Raw genomic sequence first — 24880 nt, 5'->3', positions numbered from 1 at the left:
GAAATGCATATATTTTAGTTTGGTAGTTGGAATAGCCCTTCATGGATCTTTTGAGTGAGAAAATGAAATTGAGGGTTGTAAGTGCTTCCTCAAGAAGAAGGAAGTTAGTAAAGTTTGGATGAAGATTAAAGTTGGCAACTTGGCATGCTTGAGGTGGGTAGTTTTGTTCTTGCCTACGGAGAGATTCAAAAGAATAAAAAACTTCGTACCCCATTACCCAGAGGCTCTTCGCTATGCGAAGGTATGGGGGAGGGATATTGTACGCAGCCTTACCCTTGCATATGCAAAGAGGCTGTTTCCGGATTCGAACCCATGACCAACAAGTCACCAAGGCACAACTTTACCGTTGCACCAGGGCTCGCCCTCGGAGAGATTCAAAAGAATACATCGGAATTTTGACTCTCAAATATACCAACATGACTCGAGCTCAATGTGAGCAAACATTCACTATTTATGCTTTACTTGACTTGAATTTGTGATCTATTTGGCCTTTAAACAATTTTTTTAATGTAGCCTTTATATTATTGAAGGTTATTATACTGTTCAAAGTATAATATGGTAAAGCAATTTTGACTCACAAATTACCTTAGATACGTATGGTGAAATGTATATTTGTTCATTATATTTCAATTTTATGTTGAAGTGGTTGCTGGACGAAAATATGAATGCAGTTTTTTTATATAAAATGAAACACTAGCTATTTATTTAAACTAAAATTGGTTGCTTTTTCAGTGTCTATCATTTTCTATTTGATAATGTTGTTTAGAAATTGTGTTATTAATATTTAAAGAAATTATACACGCACTTCCTGAGCGAGCTTTGCCAAATCCTCAATGAAAAAGCAATCCTAACCGCACAGTTGCTGGGACAGGACGTACAGTCTTGTCCAAACCTCTCTATACTTTACAATAAACACATGCACTTCCTAAAGCTTTACTGCTTTTGATGCATATGCTTTTGATTGAAAGTTCAAGCTTTAGTTTGAAAAAACCATGTTGGTGAAATTCAAATTTTGTGTCTGTTATATGAACTAGATATTACTACTAAATAAATTGTAAATGATTTATGACTAGAGACAAAAATTCAAGAACTCGTGAACTCAAAAACAAAGAGTAATAACATCTTCAAGTTCAAAACTTCAAACCCACACTAATTTATTTTAACTGTTAATATGGATGTGTACTGGGTTTTGAATGAATTATTTATGATTTAATAAATTGCGGGATGGTGTTGGGCATTTATCGAGGGGTTAAGCAGGAACAGTCATGGATAGGGTCTAAGCAATGCTTTAGATGGAATGTCTTTTCTCAAATTGCTTTTCTGCAAAGACATGGACATCATAATTTAGTGATCTTCACTGGTTACCGTGAATTAGTCTTAAGATATGCTAATTGTGCTAAAACTGTCACACATAAGAAAGGTTTGCACCTTTAATTGGTACATTAAGAGAGGTAAGCGTACTTAGCTAGATTGAGGGGGACACTTCTGTTTATTGAATGATATTACTGCGAAAGCATGTGTCAATATACAACGAAAAAGACAAATTTATAATTAATATTTTATATCATGAACGAGATTATAACTATTCCTATTTATCTATTTATATTTGAATTTTAATTTATAAACATTTTGATACACTATCTTTCAATAATGGAGTATGTTGGTAAATTGTTTTTAAAAATTAATTATGCTAACAATTTTGATAATCCCAACCTTTTCTGACTTGTACTTGCTGATGGTATTCAAGAATCACTTTTTTCTCTTATTAGTATATTCAATCTAATTATAGATATATTACAAATGGATAGAAGGAGAGAGATGGATAGAGAAAGAAAAGAGGATAATGAACATAGATAGATTAGGATGGATTAGAGAGTTATTAGTCTATGTGTTTGCGTGTGTAGGTGTATAGGGATTGGTGTCTTCTGCGCTAAACGAGTTGTCCTAATATTCAACTTTTTCTTCAAGGTTTTACCTTTAAGTTTTGTCATCAATTTTCCTTCAAAACATTTGAAATTTTCTTCGTTTGATTCCTGATGGTCAAATATTACAATGATATTAATTTCTTCATTATTTTATTAAAAACAAGAGTAAAATAAAGATACTTTAATCATAGTCAATTAACTATCAAATTAACTCAAATTTCACCGTTATCAAATACAACTAAATGAGAGTATGCAACTAAATGAGAGTTTAAACTTACGGGTAAAATCAAGATTAGGAATATAGAGTATAAATCAAACAACAATAAAATGGAAAATTTCAAACACACGTTTCACAGGTGTGTATAAAAAATTCTTCAATAATCAATACAGGTTTGAATAACTTGTTGGTCCCCTCATAAATAAAATCGTTATTCTCATGTATAATTTTTTTTCTAACTTGGTTAAATTCCGTATAAACAATCATGCATAACTCATACTTTTATATAGAAATGCATAATAAGATCTCCAAGGGTGACACAGGATCTAACTCACTTAAATTCATACACAAAGTTTTATTGAGTATTAAATGAGTATATATTCTAAAAGAATAATTTTACATATCCTAGAATGGCCACTATAATAATAGTTCTATTTAATTATCACTTAGGCCTCATGATTAAATTGGTGGAGTTATTCGGATAAAGACAAAAGAAAAACAAAGTAACAATATTTTTTTAGTTTAATTTTAATACACTCATAAGTATACAGCAAATAATTATTATAAAAATTATTAATTTACTAAACATCTTTGTTGGAAGTGACTAAATTCTTGTAATGTAATTTTGTTTTATTATCTATTTAATGTAATCTTGTTTCTATTATTCTTATGCTTCATGTTTATCATGATCTGATCATCCTTGAAATGTTTAGAGGGTAATATATTTAAAAAATGATTATTTCTTAAAGAATTGAAAATGATATCTAAATAAATTTTATTGCTGGAAATAAAATGATATTTGTTTTGTCCAATTTTTGCATCTCTTTGTTATTTTTATCTCTGTAAATAAAGTTAGAGAAATGATAAATAAATTAGGCTCTTCGTGTGAGAAACAAAAAATAACTTAGTAGATGTGAGTGAAAAGAAATATTTCATTAGATAGAGAAAATTATTAACACTGGATAGTAGTTTTGGTATGATAGATCCCAACATTATCACACTTCATCTTTTTGCATTTAAATTATTATTTATTTTTCTCATTATCTTTTTCTTTTCCCTCTACTCTAATTTTCACAATTACAATTTCCTATCTTTTCTTTTTCTTCTAGTTGATTAATAATTGTGTTTTGCATCACTTAAGTACGACCAAAGTCCATATGAATTCGACAATTGGACTTTCATTCTAACTCTATTATTGGTACAAATGTGAACAGTTAACAAATTTTTAAAAAAAATCATTCTAAATTCTAAGGTTATGTGGTTGGTTTTTAATTTGATGACTCTTAACTTTCACTCAAAATAAAATTTTTATTATTTTTTATTTGGTTTTCCCTTGAGTTGAATTGTATATTGCATTTTTCTTTAATTTTATTTTGTAATTCAATTTGAAATGGAAAAGGAAAAAAATATTTTTACAAAATCAATTTACAAAATAAAGTTTATTCTTTTTTTTGTAATAAAATAAAGTTCATTCTAATTCAAATTTAAATTTGTACAGTTTAATGAAACATTCACTTATTTACATGACTAATGGCTTCACAAAGTCACATTGCAAAAGTATATAAACTATCAAGTTTTGTGGTGAAGAAAGAGAAAAGAAAAGACCCCGAAATATGCAATCATTTATCTGAACACAAGTATCCAATTGTAAAGACAAAAACGGGAGGGTATTTGTCTATTTGATTAAACTTTGCACTATCATCAATTATAAAGAAAAAAGAGAGGTAAAGACAAAAAGTATTTGGTAGAATAATTCAATTTCATTTAAAGGATTCGTCTTATAGTTTTATCCAGTGGCTTAAGAGAAGAATTATTTATATAATTTTTCAGTACAGCCAAAGTGGATGAATCCAAATTCAAAAAATTAGAAAGATGGAAAGTTAACGCCGTTTCTTAACGGCGTTCGACCGACGAGGCTCATATAAAACGCGCGACAACACAACATAGTACAGGACAAAACTCGAAGCAGAAACTCAACTCACCAACACAGTTGCATTATTTTCTTTCCAGATCCAACTCAAAATGTCAGTCATTCTCCACTCTTCCTTTCCATCTCTATACATCAAAATGCACATTCTTTCTTTCTGAGATCCCTTTTAATCCTTGTTTCTGTTTTTTTTTTTTTTTAAATATTGCTTAATTTAATGGGCTGTTCAATTATTGTTATTATTATTTTCTGGGTCATTGACCCTTTGGGTTGGTGTTTTTGTAATGGGGTTCTGTTTGGTTGATGGTAAAAAAAAATTAAAGTGAAGGTTTTGGTTACTTGCTGAGAATATGTCCAATGGGGTTGAGGAAGAGGAAGGAAAATCTGTATACATGTTGAATTTTGAATTCTGTTTTTCCTTTTTTTTTTCTATTGCAAAAGTGTAGATAATATTGTTCGAAGTTTGAGTTTTTTGGTTTTTAGTTCCTGGAAAACATTTTTTGCACCTATAGCTTTTGCATGTTTTGATCCAGCTTTGGAAAAATAGTGTAGACATTTGCATTTGAACTTCAGGATTTTCGTTTTAACTAAAAATCTAGTGTATAGACCTTTACGTTTGTGATTTATGGTTTTTTCTTTTATTGAATTTGTCGGTGAGAAACCAACATGTAGGATGTTTTCTTCATTGATTTTGGAGCTTGCGAAAATTCAATGTGTCTTTATTTCTTTAAACTATGTATTATGTTTTCCTTGGGATGATCTGCATGGTTAAAATTTAAAATTTTTATGCTGGGCTCTTCTTATTTTCCTTGCTTAACACCATTTTTTTCTCCGAAATATGATGTCTTGTTTTGGATGTGGTTGAGTTGTTGATTTTGAATTATTAGAGTCTTAATCATTGATTGGAGACACCCACCTACCAATTTGATTGCTTTCCTTTTGCATGTTTTAGTTATTCCTGAGTGCTTTTAAGCCTGGAACTAGGTACACAATTGATTCTTTTCCATTTGATTTATGTTAAATAGTGCACATATGCTTCCATGCAAAACCTGTCATGCTCATTACTTTAGTTTTAAATAATCTTTTGCCCCTTGGTTTCACCTTTTTGGTTGAACACAACAATTATGATATTTTGAGATTATTCTCATCTTGCCTTGGGTTTATTAAATTTTATAAGTAGATTTAGGCATGTCAATTGTAACAGTGTGTATATGTGACTGTAGAATCAACTGTGGTTATATAGTGAGGAGAAGATCGCCCAATCAGTGAAGCTGGCATAGTTATAATGAATGTGATCAAGGAGAGAACAATAGTTTCAAGTTTCAAAGATAGCACCTAGTTAATTCTCAAAACTATTGGTACAAATACAGAGAAATGTGTAATTATAGATTTCATGCTAGAACTATTAGAATATCATTTTCTTTACAAAAAGTTTTTATTCTATATTTTTTTCTCACAACTGTTAAAACTGTTGTTTTAAATAAGTTCTTATTTTAGACTTTTGTGTTTTGGCAAATGAAGGAAGTTTATATAATATATAGTATTTAAGTATCTTAATTACAGTACTATTTTGTTGAACCATTTAAGTAAAAATTATGATAGCAATTAGTAATTATTAATTAAACTATATCCTTTAGGAAGCATTCTATAACATCTATTTCAACCTTAAAGCTGCAAGTGTACAAGACAATTGGTTTGTTTTAGAGAGAGATTCTTTGGAACAGGTTAATGCAGAGTGTTTCTTTTTAGGGGGTTATAATTTCTTATCTTTCTACCCAAAAATACGTACATTCCAACTTCACCCCTTCCCAATCATATATGTACTTATTTTTCTGTTATGTATGTCAATACAGAACTGTAAAACACACTATGCTGATGATTGTGGCATTTCAATCAATTCAATTAATTTGGTTGACATTTGTTTGTTGCAGTGCAATGGGAGTAGAAGATACAGATATTTGTATCATCAAGGAGCCAGATCATGTTGTAGTCTATTCAGATGGCATTTCCCATGATTCAGGTCATGAAGCTGGAAGTGATCATCACAATATTACAGAGTCTTATGAACAAATCAATGAGACTACTGAACATCATAGTTCAGAGGAGAGTGCAAAGGAATATGAGGTGAAGGAATGTACAACAGAAATTTCTGTTAAGGTCTCTGATGTCTCTAATGTTAAAAAATGTGAGGATAAGTTAACCTCAGATTCTGAGGGTGTCCTCAGTGAGAAAAGTTTTAAATCTCACAAAACAAGGGGTAAACATAAGCCACGAGATACCGGGAAGAATGGATCAAGACCTCCTGTTACAGGCAGTGCCCAAATCAGGCCCACAGTTCCACAACCGTTTTCCCTAGCAACTGAGAAGCGTGCTTCGATCGCAACTCGTCCTGCTTTTGAAGAAGACAACAAGGGCAGTAACGAGAGAAAATCTTTGAACAAAAAAAATGTGCTATCTCCCAATCTGTTTAAACAGAATCAGGTATATGCTGATGTTGAATCTGCTTCCTCCTTTAAGTTTTAGATATTATCTATTGCATATTCATCTATAGTTCCGAACCAGACAGCTTAAACTTTTGATGCCTATCTCATTAAGAGGTTCTTCAGATTAGTTACATAACCATCTTATAAGGACTGGGATAACATTGCAATTTAATGAAACTAAATATGAATTGTCTAATTCATTGCTAAACTGTTTATGGTTAATTTTGTCTCATTACTATTTATTCACAATTAGTCTTGAAGCTTTTGTTTTGTCTGCTTTCTCCTTGCAGTTGAAATCTCCTGTAGTTTCAAGAATGCCATTGCAACCTGATAACAAGAAGCATCCTGATGATGATGATTCTTGTTCAGTTGCTTCAATGTATCCTCTTAAAAATGTTGCAGTGAAGAGTGTCAAATTCTCATGTCAAGTTTTTCTTATTTTGGCACTGGTTATACTTCCATTTAGAATTTGGAATTGCTATTACTCCTTGACCGTGTAAAGAACTGCAGCTTCTGTGAGATCAATCAAGTCCAGGACAACTGTTGCTTCTGCTCCCGTGTTTCGGTCTACTCAACGTGCAGAAAAACGGAAGGAGGTAACAACTTTTATATTAGTTAGCTTTGTTTGGATAGCTTTTCCTAATCCTACCTCAAATTGATTGGTGCATGGTCCCTTCCATAGTTTTATTCAAAATTAGAGGAAAAGCAGCAAGCAATGGAAGCTGAGAAGAATCAAAGTGAAGCTAGGACCAAGGTGCAACACTTTCTCAAGTATCTTCAACACTAGGAAATATATTGCAATTCTGTTACTTCTTTTTATAAGCTCATAAGTTAGTTTTTTCTCTCTGATTCCTTCATCAATTTCTAAACATTTAAGGAAGAGATGGAGGAAGCTATCAAGCAGCTAAGGAAGAGTCTAACTTTTAAAGCAAGCCCTATGCCAAGCTTTTACCATGAAGGGCCTCCTCCTAAGGTTGAATTGAAGAAGGTTTGTACTGTTCTTTTACTTTTAATAATACCACGTATAGGGTTCAGTTTTATTATCATTAAAAAACAATGTAAAGTTTATATTAAGCTCTCAAACCAAATTTCAATAGTAGCTGAAAAACTGCTCATTGAAATTGTGAAAGATCTAGTTATGTAGACATATTTTTCAACTTCTGTGCTTGACGAAAGTTGAGTATCATGTCTGGGCCAGCTTCCAGCCACGCGAGCAAAATCTCCAAAGCTGGGTCGGCGAAAGAGCAACAATGGTGCAGTTAATTTATCTGAAGGTGACAAGGAGAAAGGAGCTGGAATCAGGAGAAAGCATCACACACCGAAGACCAACAACTATGGTGATAAGAGTGATGTAAATGGCTTATCTGACCCCAAAAACAAGACCAAGCATATTGAAGGAATTAATGCAACCGAGGTAACTGGACAAGCAAACTTGGAGATTGGCAGCCAGTGAAGTTTTCAGTGAGATTAGATTCTCATTTTTCTAATTTATATGTATCCAGGGACTGTGGTCTTGTTTCTTGCAACAAGCATCTTCACTTTGTTTTTCCTTTTAACTTATGAGCACTTGCTGCTGTGTGCATTGTGTAATTAGTGAAAGTGTTTATTTGTAATTTATTTCAAATTATTTGTAAAATTCAATCATGTTGCTCATAAGAGCAATTTGAGCATTTGTTTGTCTGTCTGAAGTCCAGGATCAGATTGTTTTAAGTCGCCATTAAATAATGCTGTTCGATTAACAATAATTATGTTTCATTTTTGCAATTTGCTTTGCTACTTTTTCTCTTATTAACAAAACCGTGTGGGGTTTTAGTACTAGTAGTTGTGTATGAAAAGATAAGATAGTGCCATAGCTATCATTGTAACATTCAACTTTATGGGAGTAAATGGACATTACCTGCAACATGAGGGAACCTTGTTTAAAATTAAGATCAAAATGATGATTATCCCTTTAGATGGTCATTTCCTTTCAATGGCAAAACTGACATTTGCATACTGTGGCCATAATACCAAAGGAATAATGTATAGCTAGGCTCAAGGACCCTAATGCTTGCTGCCTTTAGGTGGGACATTAATGTCTAGTAGTTACGGTATTAAACAGAAGAAAAAAAAATGTCCATTGCTTAGATGGTTCTGTTTTTACACGGCAAAAGAGAGACCCTTTTGAACAGAACATGCCCCATTTTTAAAAGCAATACTGCTGGTCTGAGGGATGCTGCTTCCTTTTTATCAATGTAGTTTAGTTTGTCGAAGCGTATGCTAAAACTTGTTTCATTGAAGGATTTTCTGATCAAGGAAATAGCCTTTAATTTCTTGGGGGGTTTAAACCATATTTATGTTAGATATGGGTACAATTGTCGTGAGCTGCTGGTAAATGGTAATAAGTAGAAGTGAGAGAATGGCTCAATCTGGTCGAAATCTGTCCAATCAAATGTAGAGTTTAAACTTGTAAGTTTTGAGTTTGAATTAAACACAATAAATATCTTTGTTTAACGTTTACAACAACCTTCTCTCTTATAAGATACATATGTAGTGTTCTTTGAACAATTAAAGGAGTTAGTGTAACATTGGGTTAGTGTAGAAATAAGAGGAAGAAAAAAAAAAGGCTATATTGTCTGCAATAAAATTGGAAGTGTGACTGTAATTTATTCTATTTTTTACTTACCTGTCATAGATTGTGGATTGCATCAGGCCGGATATCTATTTTATCAGCTTTAATAATAAGAGTGGAACAACAAGAAATTGGAAGGCTTAAAGTTGAACTCGTGAACGAACTAAAAGGAAGGTTCTACTTGCAGTGTTGCATATTTAGTACTAGGAATATCTAGTGACTCTATGATCGAAATGGATTACAACTCCATAGTTTGGTAGCACAGACTAATGATTCTGAAAGGAATAGGATCAATCCGCCATTTGGTGCATGTAATCATTGATATAAAATTTAGTCGGAGTTAATTAAATGAGATAAATGTCTGTGTTAAAAAAGAAATGTCTCTTAATAACAAGCCACACAATTTTAACTTTCACCTTCATGATTTTCAAGTTACTTTTTTCTATTATATTATTTATTTTAATTATTATACTATTCACACTATTTATTTAATTATTGTATTATTTTCACTTTAAGAATTCGTTACCAAAAAATACATTTTTGTCCATAAAACAAAATATAATTTATATAAAAAAATACAAACATGTCCTTTTATGGATTAATTTTATTAATTTAGTCTCTCAAAATTCAAATCTAAAATAATTTAGAGTTTGTTTCTCTTTTTTTCATAAGTCACAACAATTTTCTCTATCTGAGACCTGAGACACATTCCACAAAGCAAGAATTGTTCACTTCCACAAGTTAGGTATGGATTAATCGTTAGTTTTTCTCACCTACACACAGATAAATCCTCTAATGTAGAAAGAAACATATAAAATATAATCATCAATTGTGCATAACAAAATGCTTTTGATAAAGTTTTCTTTTATGAGAATGACTTAAATTTTGATATTGGCTCATGAAGTATTAGGAAGTTTCTTTTTATTCCATATCCTCTGTACACATATTAAGATCCTGAGTGGTGCATAGGGAATTAGATCCCTCTGACTCGGTGTCCACCCTACAATGATGAGTCCACATAATCTCGGGTATCTACTAGAAAAGGATAGGTGAGAGTGAGAGGAGAGAAAGAATGACCCTTCTTTCATAATAATGTGAAATTAGCCATTATATTTACATTCTGAGTGTTGAGTAACTGAAAATGCACACCGTAATCTTAAGCAGTGAATGTGAATAAATGAGTAACCAATTTCTTTGTGTTGGGCCTTGAGGGTCCATTGTCCTTCACAAGTTCCATGACATGTTGCCATCGTCCTTTCACTATTACTTTTTGCATGTGAGTTTTTATTTCCTTCCATCTTCCCCCGCATCATCAGTTATTCAACTTGTTTCGTTGTGCCTGTTTTTAATGTTTGTTATTCTCCAATTAACTGTCCCAGTTCCCACATAGTCCCACACACTTCGACGAGGACAGCCACCATCGTAGCCTTCAATCAATGAGTGTGCATGGTGCAAATATTTTAGTGATATTTTTTTTTTCATTTTTGGCCATGCTAGTGATTGGTTGTATCATTACATTCCCTTAGTTTAAAACTTTCCTCAGTTTCCTTCCCAATTGTTTCGTTCCTTTCACTCTTTGGGCCAGTTTTTGGGTAGTGCAAGTGTGACATTACATTATATAATTCCTCTAGTTGCTGGTTTGAGCGTTAATAGTCAACGTAGGCAGAACTCCTAGTTCAACTTAACTACTAGGTCAAACTCTCTTGGTTACATATATGCTAGCTCTTCACTGATCCGAATCAGTTTTGGGTATGTGTGTGTGAATGTGAGGCTTATTTTGCCTAGGTGGATTTTGTTTCCTTTTTTGCCCTCATTAGGACCACAAAATTACTTTCTACATGTTTAGCACTTGATGGAATTAGATATGCTGAAAACATATCAAGAAATTAAAATCCCCATATAGTATGGCAAACTATATAAATTTGTGCATATATCATATACAATACTCATGGTAGAACAACCCTGCCCATAACTACCTATACTTTTTTGCCCTCACTTTTCAGTAATCTTTAATTTTTGTTTTCAAAACATGTTCTATTTTACTGTTCACTATCCACTTGCCGCCACCTCTGCTTGAGCTATAAATAGGACTAACAGTATTTCTTTCTATGTAAAGCTTGGATTGACGCCATTTGGGAGTGTGATTCATCAACGAAAGCTCCTATTCATCTCTTCATTTGCCCCTTTTTCTAAGTGGAAAGCAAAAGAGAACCCCTTTAAACACCCCATCTCAATACCGTGATACACAATAATTTGTGTTCTATCACTTTTACTCACTGCTTAAGTCACTCTGACAACATCAACTCTGTAAGCAAGAAACTTCATCCTATTTTAAATAAGTAATAATGCATAAAAAGACATAAATTTATGTAGTATGTACAGAACCAAAAGTCACTATTGTATACACTACATAACTGGCTCCATCAGAACAATTTGTGGAGCAAAACCCCTGCTGTCATAATTTTACAAAAATGTACATGTAATTCTACCTAAGTTTGACTAGGAAAAGTTTGAGGTAATCTGAACTTAGACGTACCTATTAGTGTCAAATGTAACAGCAAGACTTGTGTAGATGGTATAAAGTCTTCCAACCAATAGGATTTATGCTATTGCTATTTGCTAGCCACGTCTGTGATAGGACTTGGCGGTATTGTTTGGCAAGGCAGGCAGGACTTAAAGGGAACTTTGCTACTAAGCCTTTAACAGATGCTAAAAGATCTGTTTACTTTTGCATCACTAATCCACCATAACTTTTATTGATTTGAAACCATTTACCATCACAAATAGGAAAATAGACCTTATTTAACTCCTTTTTCATTTTCCAAGACATAATTAGTATGTTTGAATTTTCAAAAAATAACAGTTGAGATCTACGTCAGATATACAACTTTGGCACAAATATATACACATGGAGTGAATAATAACAATGAAAGTGAACAATCATTTAGGTTTTTAGAAAACTCCACTCACCTCCCCCTTCTCTCTTCGTGAGGGGGATAAAGTATGATAAAAAAACAAAACAAAAAAGAAGGAAAGGAGTAAAAAAAAAATTCTCTTCCCCAAGGGAGGTTATAGTGTTTACATAGATCATTTGAACTAAAAACTAAGGTAAAATGTTCTATAAATGATACTTAAAATCTGTATGAAAAGCTTGACAAGATGAGGGAGCCATGTTGTGTGGGACACACCGTTTTCTGACCCACACATTCCCCATCTTCACGTATATAAGGGCCCATGAAAAGCAATGCATGGCCAAATAAAAATCAAACAGTTTTCTCTGCTTCTGTCTCAAATCAAGTCTTTCTCTCCCACATTTTTCTCCACTCAAACATATGAAGGAGTTGAGGGGAATGGTGTCTGGTTCGAGACCATTCTTCTGAAGCAAAGATCATCATCATCACCCTTGAGAATGATCTCGGACCAGGCTTCATTCCCCCTAGCTCAAAGTATCTTCCATGAATCATGTTCTTCCTACTAACAATCTAGTTCATTCTTTTTGCTATGATCTTGAAACTAACCATTTAATTCATTTTTTTCATCTCCAACAGAATTCAATTGCCAAGTAACGTGTAAGTTCAATGCCCTTTTCTCTTAATCTTTTTCATTAAAGTTCATGTGTTTCTTTCTTAAAATCTGCAGCAAAAAGACATTAGATCATCACATTATCTGCTGGAAAACTCAAAGTTGACTTGATTGACTTCGGTTTTATTGTCTCTTTGAAATATGTTTGTCCAGCATATTGCATAATTGCTTTGATCAAACATAAAATTTCCATGTTTCAAATAGCCATCATAGTCTTTCTGTTTATGTTTATATGCTTAACAATATCCAATCTGCTTCTTGTTGAGACTAAAAGTGAATGTATAAAAAAAAATATTTGTGGAAATAAGAATGTGGTTAAATAAATCAAAATACTGATCATTAAGTTTTCTTTGGAATTGGTTTGTGAAACAGTGTCCCTGATTGCCGACCCTTTTCTTCTTTTCACCAAAATCGTTGAAAAACAGAGTTGTTGGTGTGAAATGAAGACTGAAAAGGGAAAATCTAATAGATATGTAAAAAAAGTTGAGCCTTATCTTTTTAAAGTTGAATTTTTGTCGATTGGCTTTGCTTGTGGAGAGTTGCAAAGAATATAAGATTTAGACCTTTCGCTTTATTTGTTGGAAGGAGTAGGGTAGAAGTTCTTTTAGAGAGTACCAAACTCATCAAAGTGAAGCTTTGAATTTTAGTCTTTTTTCAAGCTTATGACTGCCATCATAACCATTGCCTTACTCTTAGCCCATTCCTCACTTTTAATGCCGTGTGGGTCAGACTATTCATCAAAACCCCATAATACCATATGGGTCCGTTCAACTTGGATCTTATTCTCAGTCCTAACGTCCTTTGCTACAATACAATCCTCCCCCTACGTAAATTTATTAATTCCACCTTTGCTGATACACTTATACTGCACCAATTTGTTAAAGGTGATTGCATTAAATTAGCTCAAGTAGTGAAATCATAATATAGTAAGGTAACATTATTTATACATTAAAATTTATTTTAGCTTAATCAAAAGTTTAATATACAACCGCTTTAAATATTCTAAAAGACTCAATATTGTTGTGCATTATGATTTTACCTAACTCAAATATATGATTATCTTTAAAAAAAAATACTTGTGATCTCTATTAAAGCAATTATTGCTCTATATTTGTATTTTTCTGGTTTGAAAAAAAAAAATAAAGAAATAATGAGAATGTGTAATAATATGTTTTTTTTTCTAGTTTTATTATTTTAAAAAATGAAGGTGTTGAAATAGTGTAATAAAAATTATCTGAAATGATACAATGTGTAACAATATTTCTGTTTTCAACTTTTTGGGCTTCCGAAGCTTGGTGGCAGAGAGAAACTCACTATGCAGCTATTTTTATTTTTATATAAACAATCAGAGATAGAGATGTAACTCAGATTTGTTTTTACTATAATTAGTATGTTTAACAAAGAGATGCTTCCTATAACCCTGGTGACTGATGAGTTTTTATATTATAAATGTTTCCTTGAGTTTGGGTAAGGCACTGTCAATGACATCATCTTATATGGAACCCATTGAAACCAAGGCACATGATAGTGGTCAATTGAAGTCTTTTTTTTTTAATTGAAGATATAAAAAACAAATACTGTATAAGAAAACTATTAGTATGTTAATTGCCATAGAAATTTTTTGGAATATTAAATTTTGGAGTTTTAAGAATCTAGGTTTTAAACACCTTTCAGCATACCCAAAACGTTGAAATAGTCATATGATATGCCTTCTTAATATATTCTGGTATTCAATAATGATGTAGTAAAGAACGACATGAATCATGAATAACTTATTGCTAGAAATCAAATAGTATATACGTAGAAAAAAAAATTCCAGCTTAACCTTTTCATGGATCTTTGCCCCTCCGTGCAATGATGAGGGAAATAACATCATTTTTGGGATTTTAGATACAATATTGGCACACAAATATAGTGTACTTCGGATTGAGATTCCACCAGATAGATAGAGGAGTCAAAAGAGAATAGAGACATATTGAGTATGCCATCACAAACGCAAAGATAAAGTTGATCCCTATGCTCGATAAAACCCATTATATTAGCATTACTTCTCAACACAGTAACATAAAGCATTCAACAGAACATCTGAAAGAACTTTGAAAAGGTAACTTAAAAAGAGCGAAAGAGAGATTTTGTTGGCAATCGCTGTCACAACTTTTGCCACACAATCCACAACACAAACACACTCAAAATGCTCCATTAATTAATAACACTATTATCAAGGATGGATATAGGGAGTGACAAGGGTAGGTCCGCCCCCTCCTTCCCCAATTTATAAAAAAAAATGTAGAGATTTGATTTTTAAATTATTATTAATATAATTATATATAGAATTTAATTAAATAAAAGTTTACATAGCAATGATCATGTCAACTTGTACCCATCTTAGACATGCATGTGTTGTGTTAGATAATGCATGAATATTTTAAATATTTCTAAGTGTATTTTATAACTATTTTAAAACTCGTGCTAATATAAATTAGAATACCACAATAATCAGGCTCATTGTAACATTTTATTTTATATGGAATGAGTATTTTTTTTACTTAATTACTCTTTTTGATCCCTTAACGGAATGAGTATTTTTTTTTACTTAATTACTCTTTTTGATCCCTTAACATAAACAATGAGTAGTTTTAATCTTTTTATTTTTTATCAATAAATATTAATTATTGATATGCTAATTTTTTTTAATAAAAAGATTTGAACTCATAATTTTTTTTTCTTTTTTCTTTCCTATCAAGTTAATCTTATATCTCATCTTAATTTTTTTTATTTTTGTGTGTGTGAATTTCCCTATTTTAAATAGGGCAATTTTAGTTCATCTTGTAAGTTGTTATTGGATACTTAGAGATGCTAAAATGACATATTTGTGGTGTGGTGGGTTTCTCCAAATGAGTTCACATGCCATCTGACTTTTTTATTGTTTCTTTTCAAGTTGTTTATATCTCACATATCAGTTGTGTAGTTGTGTTAATATTTAATCGTGAATCCACTCCATAAAAATGGTATCATTTGGAAGGAATAGCACATAACCAGATTGGAAGGGATAACAAAAAAAGCCTGGTCCAAATGGCTATATTCTTTTACCAATTACAAGGATTAAATTTTGAATTTTAAAAAAAAACTCGAGACCTGGTCAGCATTTTTAAAATATATCATGGGTAATGAACGAAACCTTAGTACTTTGGTTGTTGAGTACCAATACCTGAGGTTCCTTGTACGTACGTATCACTGTTGGATATTGAAGGAAGTTACAACTTACAAATCAAGCACGTAGATGGTAGTGAACCCTTGTCCATTAACAATGTTTATGTGTCGTGCTGTGAAGGACATTACTAGAGAAATTCATCTTTTCCGAAGGATGGTTTTGGCGTTCAAGATGCAGGAAAATAATGAGAGAAATGGAGTTGCAAATAACTTGAACAGAGAAAAAGGGAAGCATAACCAATATGTGTCTTCTCCCTTTCAACAGTGGCAGAGCTTAAGGAAATATTTTGAGCGGGTGAAAATATTTAAATGATATATTAAAAAGTTATTCAGTGTGTCATGTATGACAAAATTCTTTACTCATTAAAAAGAAAAAGAAAATTGGGGGAAGATAATGTTCCTGATGATCCGAATGGACAGTGACATGCTATATTGTTAGTTGGACTGTTGCTTCTTGTGCCATTTTTGGAGCATTGCTTTGTGCACCTGCACAATTGCTGATACACCAGCAAAACAACAAAATTTTATTTTTGACCTTCCATAAAGTTGATACGGTTGTACCAGCAAAACAACAAAATTTCATTTTTAATCTTCCTTAGAGCTGATCTGTAAGTCTAATACAGATTGGTCAATCCGTAAACCTCATACGTATTAGGATTGATCAATTCATATTAAGTTTACGGATTCACTAATCCATATCAGTTCTATAAAAGGACAAAATGAAATTTAGTTATTTTATTGAGTGTATCCGTAATTGTTTGATCAATCCATAATATAAAATTACATTTTGTATCCGTTACATCTTTTACCATCTGAATTGGCCCATCTAAAAGTGAAAAAAAAAAAACATTCTAAAAAAGTGCAGTAAGCAACAACCGGCTAGCTAAAACCTACTATTAGAGAGTTGTGAAATGGTTCGACATGGCGGACTAAATAGTTAAAAGTGATTTAGTTCAAATCTTTTGTAGGCAAACGTTATCAGCGACAAGAATGTTCACATGACCTCACGAGGAAATGCTTATCGTCACGTTGTTATCGTAACTAATTAAACATTCGTAGTGGCAGGGCACCGTCCGTAATCCATTGCCGCTGCTGAAATTGCAAAATGGTCCCTGGATTGACACACCCACATGGAAAGCAGCAAGTAATCCTGAGTGTAATATGAAAACAATTTATATGACTGGCACACGGGTTATGCGTCCATTTTTCTATATTAATTGTATACATAACCGATGTTAAATGTCAAAAATGACTAACACTTGTAGGCGTTATTCAAGGTGGCTTTCCCTCTACCGAACAATCGAATGTTAGAAGACAATCCTATATTATGTAAATGCTTCTCATAATAATTGTTTTCACACACTTTATTAAAAAAGTCGCAAAGGTAACAACACTTTTTATGGGAAATCTAATGAGTACCTAACTTGTCACATATTTTTTTAAAAGAATTTATTTATTTATACATTTTAAATAGATCATTTATTAAGTTATGAATTATATGTAAAATTTACGTGCCATTGGATGCAGACAATGACTGGATGCATAATGCTTTTGCCAAGAACGGTGACATTATATATCCCAGTTGCAATGTGGTTTACGGGGTGCTCTAGAAACCGTCTAATTTTTCACAACATTTCGAGCAAAGTCCCGTCGCTTTCTCAGTCAGATTCGTCAGTGTATTGCTAATTCTAACGCTTATGCCACTGCTGTCCCTAACAGCAATGTGGCTGCCATTGTTAAGCAAAGTGTCTAGGCAATCTCTCAGGAACCTTCTTGAAAGGTTTTTATGAGAATGTTGGATATTCTAATATCTTATTGTTGTTGTAAGCAGAAATACTTGCATGCTTTATAGTTTAAACTTTATACCATGGGATTATATTCTAATGTGGGATGTGGTGTGTTATTTAGATTCAAAACACACAATTAATTTAGCTGGTGGAGCTAGGGCACCTTAGACATTCATCACCATTATACCAACGAGAGATCTCCAACATTAATTCCTTGCAAAGATGGGTGCAAGTGTATGTTCCACTCATAGAAGGAACCCCAGTGGGTAATTATTCACTTATTATTCTTAAATTTGGAGGAACCCCAGTGGGGGTATGGATCACTTGTTGCTCCAGGATGACATGACCATTTCTCATTAATTAAAAGAAATTATGGATTAATTGAAGATAATAGGTGAAATCTATTTCTAAAAAAGAGAAGTGAGAAAATATTGGAATAAGAAAGTAAGAACCCAAAATTATGTATTAATTCTATTTTACAATATAAGAATAAATTTAAACCTTTTAAATTTTGATGAGTACAATTTTTTGTTTATCCAAATAAATTGAATTCAAATATTAAAAAATTTATAATAATTCAAATATACTATTTAACTCATTGAGATAGACATTTTTATTGATTAAAACAATAAAATCCAATGTTTATCATCCCAACCTTCTATGATAAGTAGAGGACAAAACAAGCCGTTGTGATTTACAATTATACAAATCAATATCGTATTTACTTAAAATATATAAAAAAGGGGACTAAAAGCAAATAATGGAAACTTGGGCAACCTACTACATCCTGTAGAATAATGCACGGGCGTTAGTGGAATTGCATGTTTCTACGTGGCAGATCCTAGACCTTGCATGAACAGCTTCATGTGATAGCTAATGCCATACCATGACGTTTGGCAACTGCAAGTGGATTCTCTTCTTTCTCTAACGGCCAGACACACGAGCAAAGCAAATTAATATCCATTTGGCGTTTCATATTCAAGAGGTGTGTTTCTTTGAACTTATTAGTTTTGCTTAATGCCTTGTTCAGTTTTGAACTTATTGTATTGAAGATTCGTGATCTTTTCATATACAAGAGTTATAGTCAACTTTATATGATCAAAGAAATATAACACTTTATTGGTAGTTTATCTTTTGTATTTTTTTGGTTGCTTCTTTCATGTGATTGTAGGGTGTGCATCACGTTCATTTCTTATATAATTAGAAGTTTATAATATTTGGTCTTGTATGCAATTAATATGTATCAAGAATTGACTTTTGAATTAGCTTGAAAGGTCTTGATGTCATCTAATTATCTACTTCCCCGTGCTTATGGATTTCCTTATACCCAACTATAACGAAGAGAAGACAACAATATACAACTTTAGTTGCAAGTTTGTACCTGTCTTGCTGTGCCTGGATTTAAAATATCATGAATAGTAAGTAGACCCATATCAATGTCTTAAGAGTACACTGGTTCAACTGACACGGGATTGTTTCATCTTAACTAGTAATCTCGAGTTTAAGTATTGGATTAATTAATACTCAAAGAGAGTTTTGTTACCTATAATGATTATATCCCATTCAAACAAGATTGCATCCGGTGGAAGATATATGTAGTATATAAATAAAAATAAGAGTACATAAAGCTGATAATGCATTGTTTTGAACTCTTCACTTCACATAGATAATAAGCAGAATTTGGGAAAACAAAAAAGTAATATATGGGTATTATGGTAAGAGTGTATACATCATGAGCCGATAGTAGGAAGAGCCAATAGTATAGTGTTGTATTTGGAAGGATTGAATTTTGTAAAAATATTTATTTGATGGATAATTTTGGGCAATGCCCATTTAAGTTTTGTAAACAATTGTTGTTTGTGATTCCAAGCATCACAGTCATGCACAAAATTATTGGGAATATCATGTTTTTATGTCTGGATTAAGTTTCAGAAAATTCTTGAGTTTTCCTTCAATGCCAAGAACGTTTTAAGGAGCTAGTTGCATAGACTTTTTATTCAGTTTACTACATAAAAGGCTAACTTTGATCGTTGCAATATTGCATGACTGATTGTTATAAAATTGCAGGATCTTCTATTGACTATTGAATGATGAAGATGAGTTCCAAAAGCGAGACAATAAAACCAAAGACTGATTTTGAACTCGTTCTAAATTATTCTAATCAAGGTATTTGGAAAGATGACTCGGGTGCAGGTGCAAATGCAGCTTGTCGAATAGACAAGACATTTTCTGCCACTGACCCCCTATCTGAAATAGTTTGGTCTCCAGATAAAGGTTTCGGTCTCAAATGTGTTGATTCAAGTTTTACTAATAAAAAGACCTCTCTTTTGGGGGAATGTTGAACTAAGCATTATGGTTCTTGCTCTGCTCCAAAGTGTTACTGATGAAAGTTCTGCCACAGATAAACCAACAGATGACGTTTTTGTAGAACCTATTGCTGTAATATGCTCAAAGAGTGATGTTTCCTCCACAGATACTCCTGCTAGGCATCCAACAAGTGATTATTGATACAGGTAAAAGTAACATCTACACTGGTTCCTCTAGATGTAGGGAAAGGTGGATTTGCCATAGAACATTGAGTTCAACTAAGCCTTACTGAAGGAAAAAAATATATAAACCTGTTATCCTAACTAGTTAAATTGTTAATTGGAACTTATCAATTTGATTAGCTTTCTTCTTGTCACTTTTTTCCCATAAACTATGTTTGCTCAATCCGACGGAACAATGGTTTGGCAGGATTTGGTGATAATATGGAGAAAATGAACACTGCAAGAGAAACACCTAATTTGCCAAACAGTAAGAAGGAGAATGTAATGAATGACTTGGAGAAGAATATTTGTGCTCAAGCCAACATTGGAACAGCTATAATATCTGAGATAAAGGGAAACAAATCTACTATTTCAGATATGTCCTGTCATCATCATTTTATGGTACCAACAAGACAATAATTTAGGCATTTTAGGAAAGTTTTGTTACTCTTGCTTAAAAGCACGTTCTAAATTCTGTTATTTGTAAACAATTTATATCAATTATCCTGGATCATAGAAAATAATTCCCATTATTCTGGCAGGTTTTTTTTTTCTGAACACAGGATCCAAATTTAACACATTTCCTTTATATTTAAAGGACACTTGCTGAAACTTTATGTTAAAGAAAATTGCAGTTCATTCTTTTGTGCATGCCTGAAATATCACCTGCATCATGATTTTCCTTCAGGTCAGGTTGATGAAAGGCCGGTTAGTAATTTATTACTTCAAGCAGATGAACCTAAATGCAACATGGAAGAAAATCCTTCACCAAGTAAACATTGCAATGGAAACATAGATACTGGTATTGTCAACCAGGTGGTTGAAATAGAAGATGGATTATATACTAGGGTTGAGCATATACAATCGAATGTAAAGGTTCTGGTGCTCTAGGAATAAATTTAATATCTTCTGGCATCAGTCCTTCACAAAAACTGGAATCAACTGCAGAGAATGATTTACAAACTTTCAACTATGAGGCTACTTGAGCAGCAACAAGCGCAGTTCTTGTTTCAAAATTCAGTGAGAATAATAAAAAAAATCCAGGTCAATGAAAAGATGCTACTATGCAGTAAGAACCATCCAGTCATGCCTTCTCCATCTAATAGCAGGATTCAAATGACAAGAAATGAAGGTAAGGCAAAGTCCTTATCAGATGAGGATTCAAATGTCAGTTTATCAAAGGAGGAAGAGGGCCATTTAAGTGTTGAATGCTTCCACAGTGCTGGGTTGTTTTTGGCAGGAAGAGAAGCAGGTTTCAACAAGTGACAATTGGAGTAAAAAATTCAAAAAGCAAACTCAAGAAACTTCATGTTCTAAATCCTATGTTAAACTGGATAGCTCATTCATGAACTTGATTTCAAACATGATCAAAGGATGCTCACAATCAATTCAAGATGAGGACAAGTCTTTGGCTCTTAACCTTGAAAATCCCAATCATCATCTTCAACAGCCAGATCAGAAGCTTCTCACGTGCAACAAGAATCAAGATCCAGAGCTAAAAAATGTAGGGTTCAGATCAAATGTTCAGTCTATGGTTGGTGCAAAATTTAAGAATGTTGGAACAATAATGTCTCAAGTCGGAGAGGCTTCTAAAGATTTTGAGCCAGGTACTAAGGTACATGGAATTGATGCCACTCCAACAACCTTCTATGCAGAGAACAATAGCCTTTACAGACAGTATTTGCAACCAAATAAGCTTGAAATATCTGAAGGGAGATTTGATGCCTGTCCACCCATACAGACGCAGACAAGACCTATAAATTCTCTCAACAGTCATGAACACTGGAAAAATAACTCATAGGAGAATGAAAATTGTTACAACTTGGAGCTAACTAAGGAGAAAGAAGGAATGGCATTACTGTCATTACATTCAACTTCAACTAGACAAAACACAAATGATAAGGAGAATGTCGAGTCTTATGCACTGTATGAGAGAAAGGAAATCTGTCATAGAAGTGATAATGTGGAAGGTCTCTGGATAAATCGTTTTTTACCAAAGTCAACTTCCCCCTTGGTAGTTTTTGACCACCTTAATGAGAGAGGTGGTTCTGAAGTCCATTCTGCGTCTTGCGCAATGCTTCCACATTCCCATAAACACATTTCTCTGAAAAGCTGCAAGATTGAAGAGGCCAGAGAACAATCTACTGATGACCAACTGCTCGCTGAGGCTCAAAATTTACATAACTGTGGTATCAATAAAGAGGATTCCACTGTCCTTAAGGATGATAAGGGAAATCAATATCACACAGCAAAGCTGCATAAGTTCAATTCCTTTACACCTTTCCCAGGATTTAGAGATTCAGGGCCAATGGTGTCCATGTTTGCAAGGAGATTAGGTGCCATCAAACAATTCCAACATACAGAATAGTCTACTTCACATAGGTAAAAATGGCTTGCTTGTTTTATGGGACAAGGGGTCACTAACTTGTGATTTACCAAAGGTTACAGGAAATAATCTATGATCTCATAAAAATATAAATACATATAGGAGAATTGGAACTTGGAAGCACCTCGTTGTCTATATGTATTGTTGTCATACTCTTTATTTCCTCTTCCTTCTTTTCCTTGGAAGCAAGTGTAATGAATACTTTTCTCATCATGCTTAACCTTAAGTTCCATAATATCATTAGTAATTAACTCAATGATACAACATCTACATTCTGAAGAGTAGGGTCTGAAACATTTGATTATGTCAAAATCCACAATTAGCAGCTCCAAGAGAGATCTGTTTTAATATTATCATATTTTATCACGTGTAAGGAAAGAAACTGTTTCTCTGTGGATTCTAGAGATGGCAAAGGCATTAGTTAGGCAATACATTAAAGAAAATACTTAGTCAAGTCAATTTCTCTTTGAAATATTTTGTCATGTGAACAAAATAGTCTAAGTAAAAAATGTCGAGCTAATACATTAAACTAAAGCAAGTCCTTAGTCGAAGTCTATTTCTTTATATGTAATTTTGTGTGGGGACTGATCAAGTCCTGATTGTCAAAGTCAATAACTATTTATTTAAAATTTATGATCTGGTCGTGTCTAAGAATATGATACTGGTGAACTTTCAGTGACTTATTTATTACAAAAAAATCTTAATATTCAATTTTTTTTATACATCCTTTTATTTGTTTCTAACTATAAGGTGGAACTTGTTATCCAACATTATTAAGTTTGGATATGAGTGGATCACAACAGTAACGTTAGCTTTTGCTTTTTCTCAGCCCCACCAACTGTCAATGGTCCTGTCTTATAAACTTTACATAGCAAGTGGTGTGTTCAACACATTCAATCTTATATGATTATCAGAATTATTTAATCTTATAGTGATTTACACGAACAGCATTATTAACTTATGGAATGGACATCTAATTTTTGTTTACTTTGTTCCATCTCTCTCTTATCCTACAGGAAGACATTATACAGTGGTGGTGATCCACCTCAGAAGCTGGTGCCGAGATTCCAACAGAAAAAAAAAAAAAAAAAAACTAAACTAAACAAGAAAATGTTAGATTTCCTTTGGAGGCAAAGTGTCTACCATTAACAGCTCCAATTTAATTATTCTATCTTTTGTGGACAAAGTTGTCTTTCTTTGCTTTCGTATATAACTAATTGTATGTGAAAGGAAGCTTAAAGTTAAAGATGCTTCACCCACCCACCCAACACGCATCATCAAAGACGAGCTATTCCAAGAATTTGCTTTGTCTTTGAAAGGAAAGTGGTGCTAATCTAGCTTACTTTCCGTTGAAATTTGTAATTTTGTACATTGCTTGTGAATAAGACACTTTCACGTGGTTTCTTGTATTTTGGGTTGATAAAAATATGAATCCAAGCTTGCTTGAATTGTACTTTTTTATGAGTACTTGCTTGTTGATTTGGAGGCAAGTTCTCCGAATCTCTCTTTAGTATAGTCCTTTTAAACTAGTTGCCAAGCCTAATTATTTCTAGGTAACATCTTTTCAATGGTCCTGTTATTGTGTTGCACATCCACATTTGGTGCGAGGAACTTTCATAAAGGTATGGTTGTTATACTAACTCTGCAATAGCATTGATACAACAACAACAGATACAAGAATGTTGGTGTAATATTTTTAAACATTAAAAGAGTTAGTGTTAGAATAAAAAAAAAAGAGTGATATAATGTATAATTTATTCTTAATAATAATTCACAAAAAAGCTTAAATATGAATTTAGTTTTTCAAGTTATCCTTCAAGCATATTTACATTGGAGGGCAACCAATGTGTGGACTAGCTTGCCAAGAATGGCACCTCTTTCTGTGATAGTCTCAAGCTCTAGATCGTTTGTCCTTCCTCTGAGTTCTGTTTGTTTAGCAAATGTGATGAGGGTGATTAGGATTCGCAATTGAGTTCCCTTTTCCTTTTCTTTTGCTTTTCTTTTCCATGTATAAAAAAAAAAAAAAATTAGTTCGCCTAAGTAGGTTCACGTGTTTTTTTAATTTTGCTCCATATAAGTTTATGTTCATTTTTTTTAATTTTTAGTGTGTTTTCTAATTTTAATTCCTAAAATTTGAATTTATAGAAAATAAAAAAAAAATTGAAGACTAAAATTGAAAAAAAAATGTAATTTTATGTAAATTAAAAATAAAATAAAAAAACTA

At 32.6% G+C, this 24880-nt stretch overlaps 1 protein-coding gene and 2 long non-coding RNA genes across 7 annotated transcripts; all 3 read left to right on the top strand.

Moving 5' to 3' along the window:
- The first annotated feature begins 4019 nt into the window (after window positions 1–4019).
- On the top strand, window positions 4020–8307 carry LOC114403813 (protein WVD2-like 3). 2 transcript variants are annotated; one of them, XM_028366989.1, is made up of 8 exons: window positions 4086–4166; window positions 5293–5427; window positions 6001–6550; window positions 6843–6931; window positions 7055–7148; window positions 7235–7306; window positions 7430–7540; window positions 7751–8307. In XM_028366989.1, exons 3-8 carry the CDS (start codon window positions 6005–6007, stop codon window positions 8003–8005), a joined length of 1167 nt encoding a protein of 388 aa, XP_028222790.1. In that variant the 5' UTR covers window positions 4086–4166; window positions 5293–5427; window positions 6001–6004; the 3' UTR covers window positions 8006–8307. The 2 variants fall into 2 exon arrangements, with proteins under 2 accessions (XP_028222789.1, XP_028222790.1); XM_028366988.1 differs by lacking the exon at window positions 5293–5427 and having other exon boundaries at window positions 4020–4166; window positions 7751–8297.
- Window positions 8308–12439: 4132 nt separating this feature from the next.
- Window positions 12440–12948, top strand: LOC114402995. The gene is made up of 2 exons (XR_003664564.1): window positions 12440–12609; window positions 12712–12948. It is a non-coding gene; the product is annotated as an uncharacterized LOC114402995 (long non-coding RNA).
- A 5622-nt stretch (window positions 12949–18570) lies between these two features.
- LOC114401670 lies at window positions 18571–24116 on the top strand. Of its 4 annotated transcripts, XR_003664324.1 has the most exons (5): window positions 18571–18727; window positions 19810–20255; window positions 20479–20672; window positions 20959–22652; window positions 23673–24116. It is a non-coding gene; the product is annotated as an uncharacterized LOC114401670 (long non-coding RNA). The 4 variants fall into 4 exon arrangements; XR_003664323.1 differs by lacking the exon at window positions 23673–24116 and having other exon boundaries at window positions 18579–18727; window positions 20959–22935; XR_003664322.1 differs by lacking the exons at window positions 20959–22652; window positions 23673–24116 and having other exon boundaries at window positions 18578–18727; window positions 20479–20909.
- Window positions 24117–24880: the final 764 nt, after the last annotated feature.

The sequence above is a fragment of the Glycine soja genome, chromosome 20 (assembly GCF_004193775.1).
Source record: "Glycine soja cultivar W05 chromosome 20, ASM419377v2, whole genome shotgun sequence".
Classification (NCBI taxonomy): domain Eukaryota; kingdom Viridiplantae; phylum Streptophyta; class Magnoliopsida; order Fabales; family Fabaceae; genus Glycine; species Glycine soja.
Note: the sequence above shows the minus strand (reverse complement) of the source record. Positions and strands in the feature narration are given on the sequence as shown.